This window comes from Somniosus microcephalus, chromosome 5 (assembly GCF_052327205.1).
Source record: "Somniosus microcephalus isolate GS21.2 chromosome 5, FLI_Smic_1.0, whole genome shotgun sequence".
Taxonomy (NCBI): domain Eukaryota; kingdom Metazoa; phylum Chordata; class Chondrichthyes; order Squaliformes; family Somniosidae; genus Somniosus; species Somniosus microcephalus.
The window spans coordinates 71,612,770-71,630,472 of record NC_140991.1 but is presented as its reverse complement, the minus strand read 5'-3'; the positions used below and the strand labels follow the sequence as shown (position 1 = coordinate 71,630,472).

The 17,703-nt window shown below is 52.0% G+C and overlaps 1 protein-coding gene across 4 annotated transcripts in view; it reads left to right on the top strand.

Moving 5' to 3' along the window:
- armc3 (armadillo repeat containing 3) overlaps positions 1–17,703 on the top strand; it is a 303,201-nt gene that overhangs the window by 34,306 nt on the left and 251,192 nt on the right. For all 4 annotated transcript variants that reach the window (XM_085987770.1, XM_085987769.1, XM_085987767.1 and 1 more), the window contains exon 4: positions 1,535–1,660. In XM_085987770.1, the coding sequence (XP_085843896.1) occupies positions 1,535–1,660 (126 nt within the window). The remainder of the gene's footprint in view (positions 1–1,534; positions 1,661–17,703) is intronic.

The window sequence follows — 17,703 nt, the reverse complement described above, 5'->3', positions numbered from 1 at the left end:
GGGATCAGTTCCGTGAGTACTGACAGTGCTCTGATGTCTCATCCAACAACAACAGCTTGCATTTATATAACACCTTTAACATAGTAAAACATCCCAAGGCGCTTCACAGGAGCGTTGTCAAACAAAATTTGACACCGAGCCACATAAGGAGATATTAGGCCAGGTAACCAATAGTTTAGTCAAAGAGGTAGGTTTTAAGGAGTACTTTAAAGGAGGAGAGAGGGGAAGAGAAACAGATAGGTTTAGGGAGGGAATTCCTGAGCTTAGGGCCTAGATAGCAGAAGGCACAGCCGCCAATGGTAAAGCATTTAAAATTGGGGAAGCTCAAGAGGCCACAATTAGTGGAGCGTAGAGATCTTGGAGGGTTGTAGAGCTGCAGAAGGTTACTGAGATAGCGAGGGGCAAGACCATGAAGGCATTTGAAAACAAGGGTGAGAATTTTTAAATTGAGGTGCTGCCGGATCGGGAGCCAATGTAAGTTAGCGAGCACAGAGGTGATGGGTGAAGGGGACTTGGTGCGAGTTAGTATATGGGCAGCAGAGTTTTGTATGAGCTAAATTTTACGGAGGGTGCAGGCTGGGAGGTCAGCCAGGCAAACATTGGAATAGTCATGTCTAGAGGTAACAAAGACATTGATGAGAGTTTCAATGGCAGGTTACCTGAGGCAGGGGCAGAGACGCCCATTCTTCATGTGTGACCCTGAACAGAGAGTCTTGAAAGGTTATTTTACCATAGGGGGCATTAAGTCTAAATGCCAAATTATGCCAATATGTAGAAACAACAGGGCTGATTTTCCTTCTCCCTTCTCTCTATATTGGGTGCCAGACAGGCGCAGCATTCTTGAAGTGTACTGCACCTGCGAAGGTCACGGATTACTCAGATATCTTGCTTTAGACCATTCCAAAATATCTTGGCACACCCCCTGGGAACTGGGGGGTGAAACAGGAGTGCAACTGCAGGCTTGAGTGGGCTGCAGCTATGCTTCTAGCCACCAACCTTAAGACCTTGGATCTGAATATCCTGCCGGAAGGAAAAGAACAGGAACTTGCCAGCTGTTGATGTCCTCTTTGGGTTTCTCTTGGGCCATCTCAAACACTCCGGTGTGAGGAGATCTCTGCACAAGTCCCATCTTCAGCACCCATGTGTTTGGGTGACCACGGATGGACATAGAGGAAAGTGCGGCATGAGTACTGGAGTGCACCTTCTCACGCAGGCCAAGTTATGGCCATTTGAAAAAGCTGTGGAAATCGTGGGGCAGCACAGCGGGGGGGAGACCTGATGGCTTTTCCTTTACATAATTTCTGCGACCTGACCTCAGAATCAGCAATGAGGAAAATAACCCCATATAATTTCATATATTAATGTTTAGACTGGTAAACATTTAAAAGACAGAATATGCTTGAATCTTGCCAAATCACTTCACAGGCTGTTTTTAATTATAATATATTTATTAGTATATTTAAATTGGTAGAATTAAATTGTTAATTTTTAACATTGACACAATGGATAATGATGATGGTGCTTTTTGTTATAGGGGATGAAAACAAAATAAACCTCCTGGCGCTTGGAGCTATTCCAAGATTGGCGAAATTAATACCCCACGATGACAAACAAATCCATATGTATGCTACCATGGCATTTGGAGTGATGGCTACTCATAGTAAGTATCTATAACCAGTTTTAATGTTTTTAATAAAGGGAAAACAAGGTAATGAACCAAAGCCCACAGTGCAGGGCACCACCAAAATTGAAAAAAGTGAAAGAGAAGACAAGCTAAATCAGGAAATAGCAACTAGATGATGCCAAGCTTGGCTTTAAAATCCCAAAGATTGTAGGAGAAAGGAAAGACTGTTAGAGGTAAGTAGTTCTACAGTTTTGGGTCCAGAGAAAGAATGATTGAGTAGAAGACTGTACGATGAATCTTGATTCTGTCACAGTTATGATGTAGGTAGGAGGCATAATTTTAGTTTAGAATAAACAAAAAAGAAGGCTGAGAGAAGCACTGAACATAGTAATATTGTTATAATAGAAAGGAAGAGATGCAGGAAAAGTAGAGAGATAGAGGAGGCAAGATGTGATAGAGGAATTGCCTATCAGACAACAAGTTTTTTGTGAGAGATGCTAGTTGATCAGGGTTTAAGTCATGAACGAACTTCAGCTTAATGAGAGTTGAGTGTTATTGAGAGGAAACGAACACCCTGAAATTGCATGATTTGGGGTGGAGCAAATAATTGTCATACAATCCTGACAGAACCCATATCCATCAGGTTTTTGCCCCTCATGACTTATGGGACAAATTGTGCTGCAATTTACCCAGGTGGATTGATCACCTTAACCAAGCTGCCCCTGTTTTCGGCAAGGGGAATCCAAAAAATTACGGCATCAGTATTCTTCGGTTCAATTTATGCTTTGGGATTTTACTTTCGGAGCAGTAAGGTGCCGCCCTGACTTCCACTACCTCAACAAGGCAGAACTCCCCGTTGCACCTCTACAGGCATGGGCACACACTCTGAATATTCTAATACACTGTCCCCAGGATTTAGGATTAGTAGCAGGCCACAGTGGTGGGTGGAACCCACCCCGCCACCGCCCCCCCGCCTTCCACACTTCTGTCCCCGGGAGCTGCATTGCAGGATTTCAGTCCCAGAAGTGTTTGACATCAAAAAGCAAAAACGAGGTGCATGGAGGCAGTAAGGAGATATTGGAGTTCTATTTGAGGTCAGAGGAATGAATGAGGCCAATAATGTTAGTTAATGAAAAAACTAAGGGGGCAAAATTGGGTCGCACCCCCTTTGGGGCGCTAACTTCGCTGGGGTGCTACGGAAAAGTTGGCGCCCCGCGCCCAAAATTCACTGGTAGCGCACCAAGAGGGAGGCGGGACGCTACTGGAAGCGCCCCGCCTCCCTCTTGGGGCGCTGCGAGTGAATACGTGCGGTACTGCAGGCTTTCCTCCTCTTATTAAAGGGGCGGGGCCTAGCGCAACGCGACCCGGGGCCCAGCTGGGCCACCAGGGATCAGAGTGCCGGTAAAAGAGCCCGGCACTCAGGAGGACTGCCAGGCTCACGGACCGCAGCCAGCACCCCGCGGGGCTTCACAGAAGGCCGGGGACAGCAACGGGGGCAGGTGCTGGCAGGCAGCCAGCAACAAAAATGGCCGCCCGGCACCTCCCCTTTAATTTGCGCTGTCCCGGCCGCAGGTAGGCCCCCTTGACTCTGTCGGACATAGCATCCGGCGGTAAGTCGGGGCGCTACCGAAGATCGCGGCCAGGGCGCGAGTGGGGTGCTAATGGTTACCGCCGCCGCTAACCTCCCGCTGAATTTCACAGGAGGCGTTAGCGGCGCCGTGCTCAGGCGCTAGTTGCTTTGCGCCCCGTTAGTGCCCTAGGGCGCTAATGGGAGGCGCAAATCAACCGAATTTTCCCCCCTAAGGCTGTAGCCATCAAAGGTAAGAGGTGGTAGTCATTGGTTAGCCTTGTGAGAGACATGAGAATATTGAAAAACTGAAGAAAGAAGAATTTCATGGTTGCATTGAAGGACACGGAGAAGACCACAATATATATAGTGATTCAGCTACTACACTGAGAGGACTGAAGTTTGTGTGCATTGAGGATTTGCAATTTGAAGGAAGTTCATGAATGTAGAGTAAAATCATTAGCAAAAGGGTAGCAGGGTTGGGATATGATATGAAGAAGGAACAGATAGATTGGGAGAGAATGCAGAGCCATAAGAATCTAAGTGCTGAACAAAGAGTAAGAGAATGAACCATTAATGAGCACCCTAGGTGTAGTGTATGTACTTTGCAGAAGGAACTATATTCTGCAGCCCCTGTATACTGCAGTACCAATAGTGACCACCCCGGTATATAAGCCTGTGTAGTAACTTTTGCATAGTAGTTCCCGTTTGTCTCCACTCAGTAAAGACCTGTTAAAGCCAACTCCTGCAGTCCGTGTCTCAATTACACACGGAGATAATACTGGCGACGAGCAGACCCGAACTTACCTACAGTCTGCACCACCTCATGGGGATCCATCCCTGAAGCGAAGTTGCCAGAGGTCGAGGCCAGAAGGAAGAAAGAAAAAAACCAAACAGAAGAAACGGGCGTCGACCGTGGGCAACTGCCTCTGATTCATTGGAGTTGAAGATTTGCAGGAGAGGCTGTCGAGAGCGGGGCTTGGTTATCCTGTCGATGGTGTTACAGCTAATCGGGCTGGTGGCAGGTAGTACACTGATCCTTCCTGGGCTGCGGCGGGCTAGAGCTCGATCGGGTGGCTTTTCAACGGGGCCGAGCAGCGTTGTCGGGAAGAGGAGAGAGAGAGAGAGGGTGGAGCACACAGGGCGCGGCCGGTACTACGAAGCCGGGCAGTGTACAGACCCGAGAAGAGGGAGGAAAGTGTCCCATAGGGTTGCTCCGACGATGGGGAAGATAAAAGAAATTAGAAGCGCAGAAAGCCGCGAGGAGCTGCAGTTTGCCACGGGAACCGCGGAGAGCGGCGTTAGCAGCAGCGCGGGGGGGAAGTGCGCGAAGACCATAGGGCGTCGCCATCAAGGCATAAAACGCCAGCAACAGCGCTAGCAGCGGCGGAGAAGACGGAAAGCGCAGGAGGCGCCATTTTGTTAAATCGGGGAAAAAGGCAAAGCGCGGGAGGCGCCATCTTAGATTTCCAAGATGCCGAAGACTGGCAATATCACTGCCTTCGATAATGCAATAGAAGACTGGACCACGTATGTGGAAAGAGTCGAAGTATATTGCGAGGCAAACGAAGTAGCCGATGAGAAAAAGGCATCGGTACTGCTAAACTTAATGGGCGCATGAACATACGGCCTATTGCGGAACCTGATTACTCCAGCCAAACCGATGGCGAAGAGTTTTAACGAAATTGTTGATATCCTAGAGGAACACCTAAATCCTACACCGCTGCTGATAGCAGAAAGATTTAAATTCCACAGGAGAAATCAGCATAAAGATGAGAGCAATGCTGATTACCTTATGGAACTACGCAAGCTATCAAAGCACTGCCAGTTCAGAGCAGGACTGACAGATACTCTACGGGACAAATTTTCTGTGGACTCCTGAGTGAAGGAATCCAGAAGAGGTTACTCTCAGAGAAAGAGCTGACGTTAGATAAGGCTTTCAGCGTGGCAGTATCGTACAAAGCAGCAGCAAGGGGAGCTGCGGAAATACAGCAAAAGCCACAGGATATCGGCACCCATGAAATGACACGGGGATTTGAAAAATGTTATCGCTGCGGCAGAACAACCCATGACCAGAAGGACTGCTGGTCCAAGGACAAAATATGCAGGCAATGCGGAAAGATGGGACACATTGCACGAGTTTGCAGGTCTGGGAAGAAGACTAATGACAACAAAAAGGCTACTAAGGAACAGTACAGGAAAGTACAAAAGATGACGGACAGTAGTTCCGAAGACCAGATGAGCGATAGTGAATCCGGGAACAAGAGACTAAGCTGTCTCAAACTTCACAACGTAATCGCAAAAGAGGATCACCGAACCATTTGGGTCACCCTCACGATAGCAGGGTCCCAAGTCAAAATGGAATTGGATACAGGATCAGCCCTGACCGCCATGAATCGACGAGACTACGAGCGGCTATTCTCACACATACCCTTGAAAGAGACATCCATTGTCTTGAAGACGTATACGGGGCAAAAAGTATACCCTAGAGGGAAAATAAGGGTGCCTGTCGAATACAACGGCAAGTAAATACAGAAATTGTATCTGTACATACTGCAAGATGGTGGACCACCGTTATTAGGACGTGAATGGATCAGAAAGATAAGTTTAGACTGGCACTCCATTCAGGCACTGACGGTGGCTGGTAAAAAGGACGACGACGGCACACCTGGACGATTGTCAAAAATCTTAGCTAACGCCAAAGAGGTATTTCAACAAGAACTGGGAACTCTTAAAGGCGTAACCGCCTCGATAAAAATAGAAGAGAATGCAATTCCCAAGTTTTTCAAAGCAAGACCGGTACCATATGCAATTCGCCCAGCTGTCGAGGCAGAGCTGGAGAATCTGGAGAATGCAGGCGTGTTATCTAAGGTAGACTGGAGCGAGTGGGTGACACCCATCGTTCCTGTCATGAAGAAAACGTTAAACAATAAGTCTGAGGAGCCAAGGAAGGTTCGCATCTGTGGGGGCTTCAAGGTGACGGTGAACCCAGTCCTTCACACAGTACAATATCCTCTCCCGAGGATAGAAGATATTTTTGCCTCACTATCTGGAGGGAAGCGTTTTACAAAAATTGACCTAGCACAAGCATATTTGCAGATGGAGGTTGAAGAATCCTCTCGGAAGTATCTCACGATAAACACTCACAAAGGTCTTTACCAGTATAATCGACTGGTATTCGGAGTAGCATCAGCTCCGGCGATATGGCAAAGAGCGATGGAACAAGTCCTGCAAGGGATTCCGGGGACTCAGTGTTACTTGGACGACATCCTAGTGACAGGTGAAGATGACAGTGAACACCTTGCCAACCTAGAGCAGGTGCTCACTAGACTAAGAGAACATGGGCTACGAGCCAATCGCCCCAAGTGCGAGTTTTTTAAGAAACAGATATCGTATTGTGGCCACGTGATTGATGAAGAGGGGTTACATAAGTCCCCTGACAAAATTGAAGCGGTAGTTAAGGCTCCAGCGCCTGAAAATGTGTCGCAACTGAGGTCATTCCTCGGATTGGTGAATTACCACCATAAGTTTTTGCCGAATTTGTCCACAATTCTGCACCCACTGAACGCCCTACTACAAACTGGAGTAGCATGGAAATGGAGCGATGAATGTAAGCGGGCCTTTCAGAAGAGTAAAGACCTAATCACTTCAAGAGAAGTATTGGCTCACTACAACCCATCACTACCGATAAGACTGGCGTGTGATGCGTCTCCCTATGGCGTTGGAGCGGTACTGTCACATAAATTCCTTGATGGTTCAGAGAGGCCGATAGCTTTTGCGTCACGCTCGTTAACTTCAGCCGAGCGTAACTACGCCCAGATTGACAGAGAGGGCCTCAGCCTGGTGTGGGGGGTGAAGAAGTTCAATCACTACCTGCACGGTCAGAAATTTACTCTACTAACTGATCATCAACCTCTTGTCTCCATTTTCAACCCTCAGAAGGGCATCCCGTTTCCCGTTCGCCATCCCCTGCCCGGACATGACCAGTGCCACGGTCATTAAATGTCTGAACGACCTCTTCACCCTGTTCGGTTTCCCCAGCTATATCCATAGCGACCGGGGCTCATCGTTTATGAGCGACGAACTCCGTCAGTACCTGCTAACTAGGGGTATTGCCACAAGCAGGACCACCAGTTACAACCCCCGGGGGAACGGACAGGTGGAAAGAGAAAATGCGACAGTTTGGAAGGCCGCCCTGCTAGCCTTAAAGTCTAGGGGCCTTCCAACCTCCCGCTGGCAGGATGTGCTCCCCGATGCGCTCCACTCTATTCGGTCACTGCTCTGCACTGCCACTAACGCCACCCCTCATGAGAAAATGTTTGTCTTCCCAAGGAAGTCCACATCGGGGACATCGCTACCGCCATGGCTGACGTCCCCAGGGCCGGTCCTACTGAGAAGGCACGTGAGGACCCATAAAACGGACCCCCTGGTCGAGAGGGTCGACCTCCTCCACGCCAACCCCCAGTATGCTTACATTGCATACCCGGACGGGCGGGAGGACACAGTCTCCATAAGAGACCTTGCACCCTCGGGGGCCGCAGTAACCCACTACTCACTACCACCCCCCCCCCACGATCCGATATCCAGCCCCAGCAGACGGCAGGCCTGGGCCCAGCGACCCGCTCGCCAGCTACGAGGACAACACGCCTGTGCCACAGCCTACGCGGGACTCGACGCCGGAAGCTCCACTACCCCTGCCGTCGCCACGCCGATCACAGCGGCAGACAAGACCTCCGGAGAGACTCCAATACACTGGCCTAGAAATTGAGTTGACGCCGCGCCAGGGCTTTAGCGCCAGAAATTTAGCGCCGGCGCTAATTCCCTTGCGCGCGCCAAAAATTCAGTAGCGCCGCGCCCAGACGGCTGCCGGCGCTACTGGCGGGCGTGAGCGCCTCCCAATGGGCGCTGACTGCCGCATTGCGGCGCTAATCCGGCGCTGCGGGACCCGATGCGGTGCGGCAGGCTGGGGAAGTGCAGGCCTCCTCCTTCAGTTAAGGAGGAGCTGCCTGCACCCGCCTGCTGTCCGTTCAAATATTGAAAAAAATGAGCCCGGCACCTCGGACAAGTGCCGGGCTTGCAGGCCAGACGCATCTGTTCCGCGGGGGGGGGGTGGAGGAGTCCGGGGAGGGAGGTGCGGGCAGGCGGCCGGCGGGAAAGCGGCCGGCCGCCGCGCGACCTTAATGCGCCGGCGCTAACTCGGGGAAGACTCGGTTGCCAGAGTCTTAGTTGCGGCTGCCACGGGCGAGGCGGCCGCAACTGAATTTCGGCGCTGGGGCCCGTCGGCATGGCAACCGGGACGCTGCGCACACCGATGACGTCATCGGTGCCGGCGCAGCGCTACCGGCTTAACGCCGACGGAAGGGCCCCACTCAATTTCCCAACTGGCCATAACTCCGGCGCTAGGCCCTCTAGCGCCTCAAATGCGGCGCTAAGGCTACTCAATTTCTAGGCCACTAACTTTTAATACACTTCACCCCGCCGGACTCAATTTTAAACAAGGGGTGAATGTGGTAAACCACTGTTTGTATTCCACTGTGTAGATGCCTGGACATGCCTCGGCTGACTCCTCCCACAAGTCCTAGTATAAAGGTGACTGCTCCCCAGCCCCCTTTGTATTCTGGACCGGTCGACCACTCGAGGCAGACCTTCATTCTTTTGTTAATAAAAGCCTTTAGTTACTCTCTTAACTCTCAGTCTTTTATGAGTAATTGATAGCGCATCACCGATAATGACAACACAACGGCTACAGAGGTGGTCCCTTTTCCTAGGGGCACACCAATATGACATCGAGTACAAAGGAACTAAACAGCATGGGAATGCTGATGGATTGTCGCGCCTACCGTTGCCGACGGTGGAAGAAGCACCTGCAGTGGATCCAGTGGAGATATTCCACTCGACCATAGTCGAATGTCTACCTGTGACGAATGCAAACATAGAAAAGGAAACACGAAATGACCCGACACTCTCCTGGGTCTATGATTTAACGGTGAAGGGATGGCCATCACATGGCGAACCACTGTTGCCAGCATTCTCGCCGAGAAGAGAACAGCTGTCAGTGTGCAGAGGAACCTTGATGGGTGGATCCAGAGTAGTAATTCCACCCAAATTGAAGGATAGAGTGCTCAATGAGCTTCATGAGGGTCATCTGGGAGGGGTAAAAATGAAGAACCTAGCCAGGGCGTTCGTGTGGTGGCCGGGAATCGATAGAGAAATCGAAGAGATGACCAAGAGCTGTACAGGATGCCAGAAGGTCCAAAACGCCCCACCACAAGCCCTTCTACATCCATGGGAGTGGCCCTCATCTCCATGGCAAAGGGTGCACATTGATTTTGCTGGTCCATTTATGGACTCGATGTTTTTAATCAAATCAAAAAATCAAATCAAATCAACTTTTATTGTCATTGTTAGTGCACAAGTGCAGTACAACGAAATGTAGGCTTGCGGCTCCCGAGAGTGTACATTTGGATTAAGACATTTGAACATTCAACATACATTTGGCTTGTAGTATATTAACATAAATATGACCATAATAAAGTGCATTGGCAGATGTGCAGGCTTTAGAGTTTATTTGTGGAGTTCAGTAGGATGACAGCCCTGGGAAAGAAGCTGTTCCTAAATCTGGTCGTACGGGTGCGAATGCATCTGTAGCGTCTCCCAGATGGTAGGAGGGTGAACAGACTGTGGCTGGGGTGGTAGGGTCTTTGATGATGGACCGTGACCTCCATAGACAGCGTTTCTGGTATATGTGCTCTATGGTCGGTAGCCGGGTGCCGGTAATGCGTTGGGCAGTTTTGACTACCCACTGCAGGGCTTTCCGGTCATAGTAGCTACAGCTGCCATACCATACTGTGATACAGTTTGTCAGGATGCTCTCTATAGTGCAGCGGTAAAAGTTAGAGAGGATCAGGGGTGACAGATTACATCCCTTCAGCCTCCTTAAGAAATATAGGCGCTGCTGGGCCTTCTTCACCAGAGAGGAGGTGTTGAGGGACCATGAGAGGTCTTCCGTGATGTGGATGCACATTCAAAGTGGCCAGAGGTAATAAAAATGTGACCACACACGGCAAATCCTGACTGTCAATGCCCGCTATCCTGGCAGCAGCCACGATGCCTTCATCTTGCGCCAGACCGGTGTGCCAGATCTATTCCAGCCACCACATCAAGCTTGCGGCTGGCTGCTGGGAGACAAGGGCTATCCGCTCTCCTCCTGGCTCATGACTCCCCTCTACAACCCCAACGCTCCTGCCCAGCATTCATATAATGAGAGCCATGCCACCACCAGGAACATTGTTGAGCAGACCATTGGAGTGCTCAAGCAACGGTTCCGCTGCCTTGACCGCTCGAGAGGAGCCCTCCAGTACTCGGCTGAGCGGGTGTCACTTTTCATCATCGCCTGCTGCATGCTGCACAACTTGGCCATTATGAGAGCACAGCCATTGCCACTAGGCATAACTCCGCCACCTCAGGAGGAAGAGGACGAGGAGGAGGAGGAGGAACAGGAGGACGAACAGCAGCGACGGAGGAGGCAGCCACTCAATCGGCGTTTTGTAAGGTCGGTCCGTAATTGCCTCATCAGACTTAGTTTCCAGTGACTTTGAGTCCTCTTTCCTGTTGCTGAGCACGTCGCCATCTTTCCATCGCTTTGTGATTCTATACCACTGCAACATTCCATTAATAAATTTATCAAAAGCCATTAACCACATATATACAACAACAATATTGACTAACCACACTTGTGCAAAGCCTTGCCTCCCCACTTTACAGTCGCTTTTCCTAATCTAGTGCTCCTACGTAGTGTCTCCCCAGTGGCTGCAGCAGGGCTGGTGGAAGGCTGCTGAGTGTCAGTGCCAGAGACTACAGATGGCCTTGCAGAATGCCCTCGACCAGCTCTGGGCCTGGAAGGCCCGGCTGTACACTGTAGCGCCTCAGGCTGGGCGGCGGCAGTCTGGGCTGGCTTGTTGACAGGCAGCGACAAGTGCAATGGCGGAGTGGCAATGGTGGGATTAGGAATGCTGTCATCCTGAGAGAGGACAGCAGGTTCCTGCTCCACTGAACCGCTCCCACTCCCCCGGGGCAGCACCTCAGCATCCCTACCAATCTGCTGGAGTACAGATTGCTGGCCTGCTGCGATACCGTGAGATCCCTAGTGGACTGTGGCGGACCCAGCGACAATGGCAGCAGTCAGAGCTTTTGTGGCATCAAGATGAGACTGCATGAGAGCAGTCTGAGATTCAATGGCAGCAACCATTGACTGCATTACAGCACTAAGACGTTGCATCACTTCCGCCTGTGCTGCAATGGAAGCTGCCACATCGCCCATAACACGCGTCATGAGGTCTGGATTTGCACGGTCTCTCTGTGAGTCCACTATCCTCTGCACAGTGGAAATGATGGGCTCCATGGTGTGCACAGGACTCTGTGCAATGTTGGAAGCGGACTCCTCCACGCTCTTTACCATTGTCAAGAGACGCTTGGGCACCCTTGCCATCGCACCAATCATCTTGGTGTGCATGGCCATCACCCTTCTTGTGAATGCCTCTCCATCGAGGTCCTCATCGGAGTCCTCTGTAGCAGAATTCGTGTGTGAACTCGCCCTACCAAGCTACCCTTTTCTCCTGGCCTTGCTGCAGCCCGCTCATCCCTGGTGCATCACCCAGTGCAGACCCCTCTACTAAACTTGCACCTAAAGTGTGCGTAGTGCCAGTATGAGGTGATGCAGTGCTTTGCTCCTTCTACTCTTCTCCTTCCTCACTCTCACTGTGGGGCTCAGGGATAGGCTCGTCATCTGGTTGATTATCTGAAAGCATAAAGGTACAACACTTGCGTTAAGGCGAGGGCAGGGGGCAGGAATGGAGCAAGGAATGCAGACATTCTCAGGAGGTGGAAAGTGAGAAAGGTTTGTGGTGTGTAGGGTAAGTGGGATGAGAGTAGGAGAGGGGCTGAAGATACCGTTTTTGCCCCCAACGGGGTCGACGTCGCCGACGGCCACGGTGCCCACCACCTGCTGCTCAATGAGTCGCAGCACTTGCTCAAGGTCTGAGAGCTGCTGGAGCTGCGCATCACCCCCGTCTGTTCTCTGCTGCTCCCTCCTATTGTGAGCCATCTTGGCCTGCAAGAGAAGCAAATGTGTTTGAGTCAGAGTCCAGCTATGTGTTTGGGAGATATGCCTGCTGTCGATGCATAGCTGTGATTGTAGGTAAGGTGTGATTGGAGTCAAGGCGTGAGATAGAAACATAGAAACATAGAAGATAGGAGCAGGAGTAGGCCATTCGGCCCTTCGAGCCTGCTCCGCCATTCAATGAGATCATGGCTGATCATCCAAATTCAGTACCCTGTCCCTGCCTTCTCCCCATATCCCTTGATCCCTTTGGCCTTAAGAAATATATCCAACTCTTTTTTGAATATATTTAATGAACTGGCCTCCAGCGCCCTCTGTGGCAGAGAATTCCACAGGTTCACCACTCTCTGGGTGAAGAAATTCCTCCTCATTTCAGTCCTAAATGGCTTACCCCTTATCCTTAGACTATGACCCCTGGTCCTGGACTCCCCGGCCATCATAAACATCCTTCCTGCATCTAGTCTGTCCAGGCCTGACAGAATTTTATAGGTTTCGATGAGATCCCCTCTCAATCTTCTAAACTCCAGTGAGTATAATCCCAATCGACACAATCTCTCCTCATACGTCATTCCTGCCATCCCAGGTATCAGCCTGGTGAATCTTCGCTGCACTCCTTCCATGGCAAGAACGTCCTTCCTCAGGTAAGGCGACCAAAACTGCACACAATACTCAAGGTGCGGTCTCACCAAGGCCCTGTACAACTGTAGCAAGACATCCTTGTTCCTGTACTCGAACCCTCTTGCTACGAAGGCCAACATACCATTTGCCTTCTTAACCGCCTGCTGCACCTGCATGCTTCAGCGACTGGTGCACAAGACCACCCAGGTCTCTTTGCACTTCCCCTTCTCCCAATCTATTGCCATTCAAATAATCTGCCTTCCTGTTTTTGCCACCAAAGTGGATAACCTCACATTTCTGATGCGCTATCAATTACTCATAAAAGACTGAGAGTTAGAAGAGTAACTAAAGGCTTTTATTAACAACAGAATGGAGGTCTGCCTCGCGTGGTCGACCGGTCCAGGATACAAAGGGCTGGGGAGCAGTCACCTTTATACTAGGACCTGTGGGAGGAGTCAGCCGAGGCATGTCCAGGCATGTACACAGTGGAATACAAACAGGACAAACAGGAATACAAACAGTGGTTTACCACATTCACCCCTTGTTTAAAATTGAGTCCGGCGGGGTGAAGTGTATTAAAAGTTAGTGTATTGGAGTCTCTCCGGAGGTCTTGTCTGCCGCTGTGATCGGCGTGGCGACGGCAGGGGTAGTGAAGCTTCCGGCGTCGAGTCCAGCGTAGGCTGTGGCACAGGCGTGTCGTCCTCGTAGATGTCGAGCGGGTCGCGGGGCCCAGGCCTGCCGTCTGCTGGGGCTGGATATCGGATCGTGGGGGGGGGGTGGTAGTGGGTAGTGGGTTACTGCGGCCCCCGAGGGTGCAAGGTCTCTTATGGAGACTGTGTCCTCCCGCCCGTCCGGGTATGCGATGTAAGCATACTGGGGGTTGGCGTGGAGGAGGTCGACCCCCTCGACCAGGGGGTCCGTTTTATGGGTCCTCACGTGTCTTCTCAGTAGGACCGGCCCTGGGGACGTCAGCCATGGCGGTAGCGATGTCCCCGATGTGGACTTCCTTGGGAAGACAAACATTTTCTCATGAGGGGTGGCGTTAGTGGCAGTGCAGAGCAGTGACCGAATAGAGTGGAGCGCATCGGGGAGCACATCCTGCCAGCGGGAGGTTGGAAGGCCCCTAGACTTTAAGGCTAGCAGGACGGCCTTCCAAACTGTCGCATTTTCTCTTTCCACCTGTCCGTTCCCCCGGGGGTTGTAACTGGTGGTCCTGCTTGTGGCAATACCCCTAGTTAGCAGGTACTGGCAGAGTTCGTCGCTCATAAACGATGAGCCCCGGTCGCTATGGATATAGCTGGGGAAGCCGAACAGGGTGAAGAGGTTGTTCAGACATTTAATGACCGTGGCACTGGTCATGTCCAGGCAGGGGAAGGCGAACGGGAAACGGGAGTACTCATCAATAATATTGAGGAAGTACACATTGCGGTCGGAGGAGGGGAGAGGCCCTTTAAAACCAACGCTCAGGCGCTCGAAGGGGCGAGTGGCTTTTATCAGGTGGGCCCTGTCTGGTCTATAAAAGTGCAGTTTGCACTCAGCGCAGACTTGGCAGTTCCTGGTCATGGTCCTGACCTCCTCAATAGAGTAAGGCAGGTTGCGGGCCTTGATGAGGTGGAAGAACCTGGTGACCCCCGGGTGGCAGAGGTCATTGTGGAGGGCCCGCAGTCTATCGATCTGCGCGCTGGCGCAGGTGCCACGCGATAGTGCATCCGGGGGTTCATTTAGCTTCCCGGGCCGGTACAAGATCTCGTAGTTGTAGGTGGAAAGTTCGATTCTCCACCTCAAGATCTTGTCATTTTTGATTTTGCCCCTCTGCTTGTTGTTAAACATAAAAGCAACTGAACGCTGGTCAGTGAGCAGGGTAAATCGTTTTCCGGCCAGGTAGTGCCTCCAATGACGCACAGCCTCCACAATCGTCTGGGCCTCCTTCTCAACAGCGGAGTGTCTGGTCTCCGGGCCTTGGAGGGTTCGTGAAAAGAAGGCCACGGGTCTCCCCGCCTGATTGAGGGTAGCGGCCAGGGCAAAGTCGGACGCGTCGCTTTCCACCTGGAAGGGGATGGATTCGTCCACTGCGTGCATGGTGGCTTTGGCAATGTCCTCCTTGATACGGTGGAAGGCTAAGCGGGCCTCTGCCGTCAAGGGAAAAGAGGTGGACTTGATCAGCGGACGGGCCTTGTCCGCATAGTAGGGGACCCACTGGGCGTAATAGGAGAAAAACCCTAGGCACCTCTTCAGGGCCTTGAGGCAGTGGGGCAGTGGAAGTTCCATAAGGGGACGCATCCGGTCGGGGTCGGGGCCGATGACTCCGTGTTCCACAACACAGCCAAGGATGGCGAGGCGGTTTGTGTGGAATATGCACTTCTCCTTGTTATATGTCAGGTTTAGGAGTTGGGCGGTGCGGAGGAATTTTTCGAGGTTTGCGTCATGGTCCTGCAAGTCACGGCCGCAGATGGTCACATTGTCCAGATATGGGAAAGTGGCCTGCAACGCATTTTGATCTACCATCCGGTCCATCTCCCTTTGGAAGACGGAGACCCCGTTGGTGACGCCAAAGGGAACCCTAAGGAAGTGATAGAGGCGGCCGTTTGCCTCAAAGGCAGTGTACTGGCGGTCCTCAGGGCGGATGGGGAGCTGGTGGTACGCTGATTTCAGGTCAATGGTCGAGAAGACGCGGTACTGCGCGATCTGGTTGACCATATCAGCTATACGGGGGAGTGGGTAGGCGTCCAGCAGGGTGTAGCGATTTATTGTCTGGCTGTAGTCGATGACCAGGCGCTGCTTCTCGCCGGTCTTAACGACCACAACCTGGGCTCGCCAGGGGCTGGTGCTGCCCTCAATAATCCCTTCTTTCAGGAGCCGCTCCACTTCGGTTTTAATGAAAACCCTGTCCCCGGCACTGTATCGCCTGCTCTTTGTGGCGATGGGCTTACAGTCGGGGGTGAGGTTAGCAAACAGTGGTGGGGGGGTGACTCTGAGTGTGGAGAGGTTGCACCTGGTGCGCGGCGGGCAATTTGGAAGCTGCTGGCTGCGGACTGTGAGTGGGGGTAGGGGTCCACCGTACGCCATCGTAACACTTTTAAGGTGGCACTGAAAATCTAACCCCAGCAGGACGGCAGCGCAGAGGTCAGGCAGGACCAGAAGTTTAAAATGATCGTACATGGTCCCGTCTACTACGAGTGTCACCACGCAGTAGCCGCCGATGTCCGCCGACTGGGACTCGGAGGCCATAGAAATCCGCTGTTGCGCAGGCAGGACTGGGAGAGAGCAACGCCGCACCGTGTCGGGGTGGATGAAGCTCTCCGTGCTCCCAGAGTCAAAAAGGCAGATTGTATCGTGACCATTTACCTTAATGTCCATTGTGGAACTGGCCAGTTGGTGCGGTCTCGCTTGGTCCAGTGTAACGGATGCCAGCGTAGGGGTCGGTGTGTCGCTGCGGGTATCAGATGAGGCGGTGTCGGGGGCCTGCTGCGTCCCGGCTGTCGTCCAAGATGGCGGCGTCCATGATGCCCATGTGGCTGGAGGCGTCCAAAATGGCTGCTGTACCGGTGATTCGCACACGGCCGGGGAGGTCCAAGATGGCGGCCTGCATGGCCCACACGCGGCGCTGCTGGGGTTCGGGGTGGCTTTGGCCCTGCAGACGCTAGCGTAGTGTCCCTTCTTCCCGCAGCCCGAGCAGATCGCGTTTTTCGCCGGGCAGCGCGCTCTGGGGTGTTTTGCCTGGCCACAGAAGTAGCATTTCTGGCCTTGGGGCACTGCCGTCTGGCCTTGGGACACTGCTGCGGTAGTTGGGCTGTTGGGGTGTGGCTGGGGTGGCACGGCGCTATGAGGCGGTCCTACCGTGTCCCAGGCTGTCATTCCCCGCGGCGTCCACGGTGCAGAGGAGTAGGCATCCATGCCCTGGTAGGTTGCATCCAACGATAGTGCGAGTTCAGAGGCCTTGTTGAGGTCGAGGTTACTCTGCTCCAACAGTCGCTGTCGGGTGTAATTGGATCTGTGGCCCGCTACAAAAGCGTCCCGGATAAGTTCCTCTGTGTACACGGCGGCCTTTACATCCTTACAACCACAGGCCCGGCCAAGCACAGACAGTGCCTGAAGGTATTCCACGGTCGATTCCCCAGGTTGTTGTTTACGACTCCCCAGGAGGTGCCTGGCGTACACTTCGTTCACTGGGCGCGTGTACTGGTCCTTGAGGAGCTTGATAGCGTCCGCGTACGAGGTCGCGTCTTGGATGACCGATTACACTCGGTGGTTCACTTTGGAGGTCAGGACATCCAGTTTGTCCTCGTCCGATTTGATTGCTTCGGAGGCGGTCAGGAATTTTTCGAAACACTTAAGCCAGTGAGTAAACTTGGTGGATGAGTCCGCCTCCCGATGATCTAAGTCCAGGCATGCTGGTGTGAGGATCTTCTCCATTATAAAAATGTTGTTAATAAAATTGATGTGCTATCAATTACTCATAAAAAACTGAGAGTTAGAAGAGTAACTGAAGGCTTTTATTAACAACAGAATGGAGGTCTGCCTCGCGTGGTCGACCGGTCCAGGATACAAAGGGCTGGGGAGCAGTCACCTTTATACTAGGACCTGTGGGAGGAGTCAGCCGAGGCATGTCCAGGCATGTACACAGTGGAATACAAACAGGACAAACAGGAATACAAACAGTGGTTTACCACATCCACATTATAGTGCATTTGCCATGTTTCTGCCCAATCACCCAATCTGTCCAAATCGTACTGGAGTTTCACGACATCCTCCTCACAGCTTACCCTCCCACCCAGC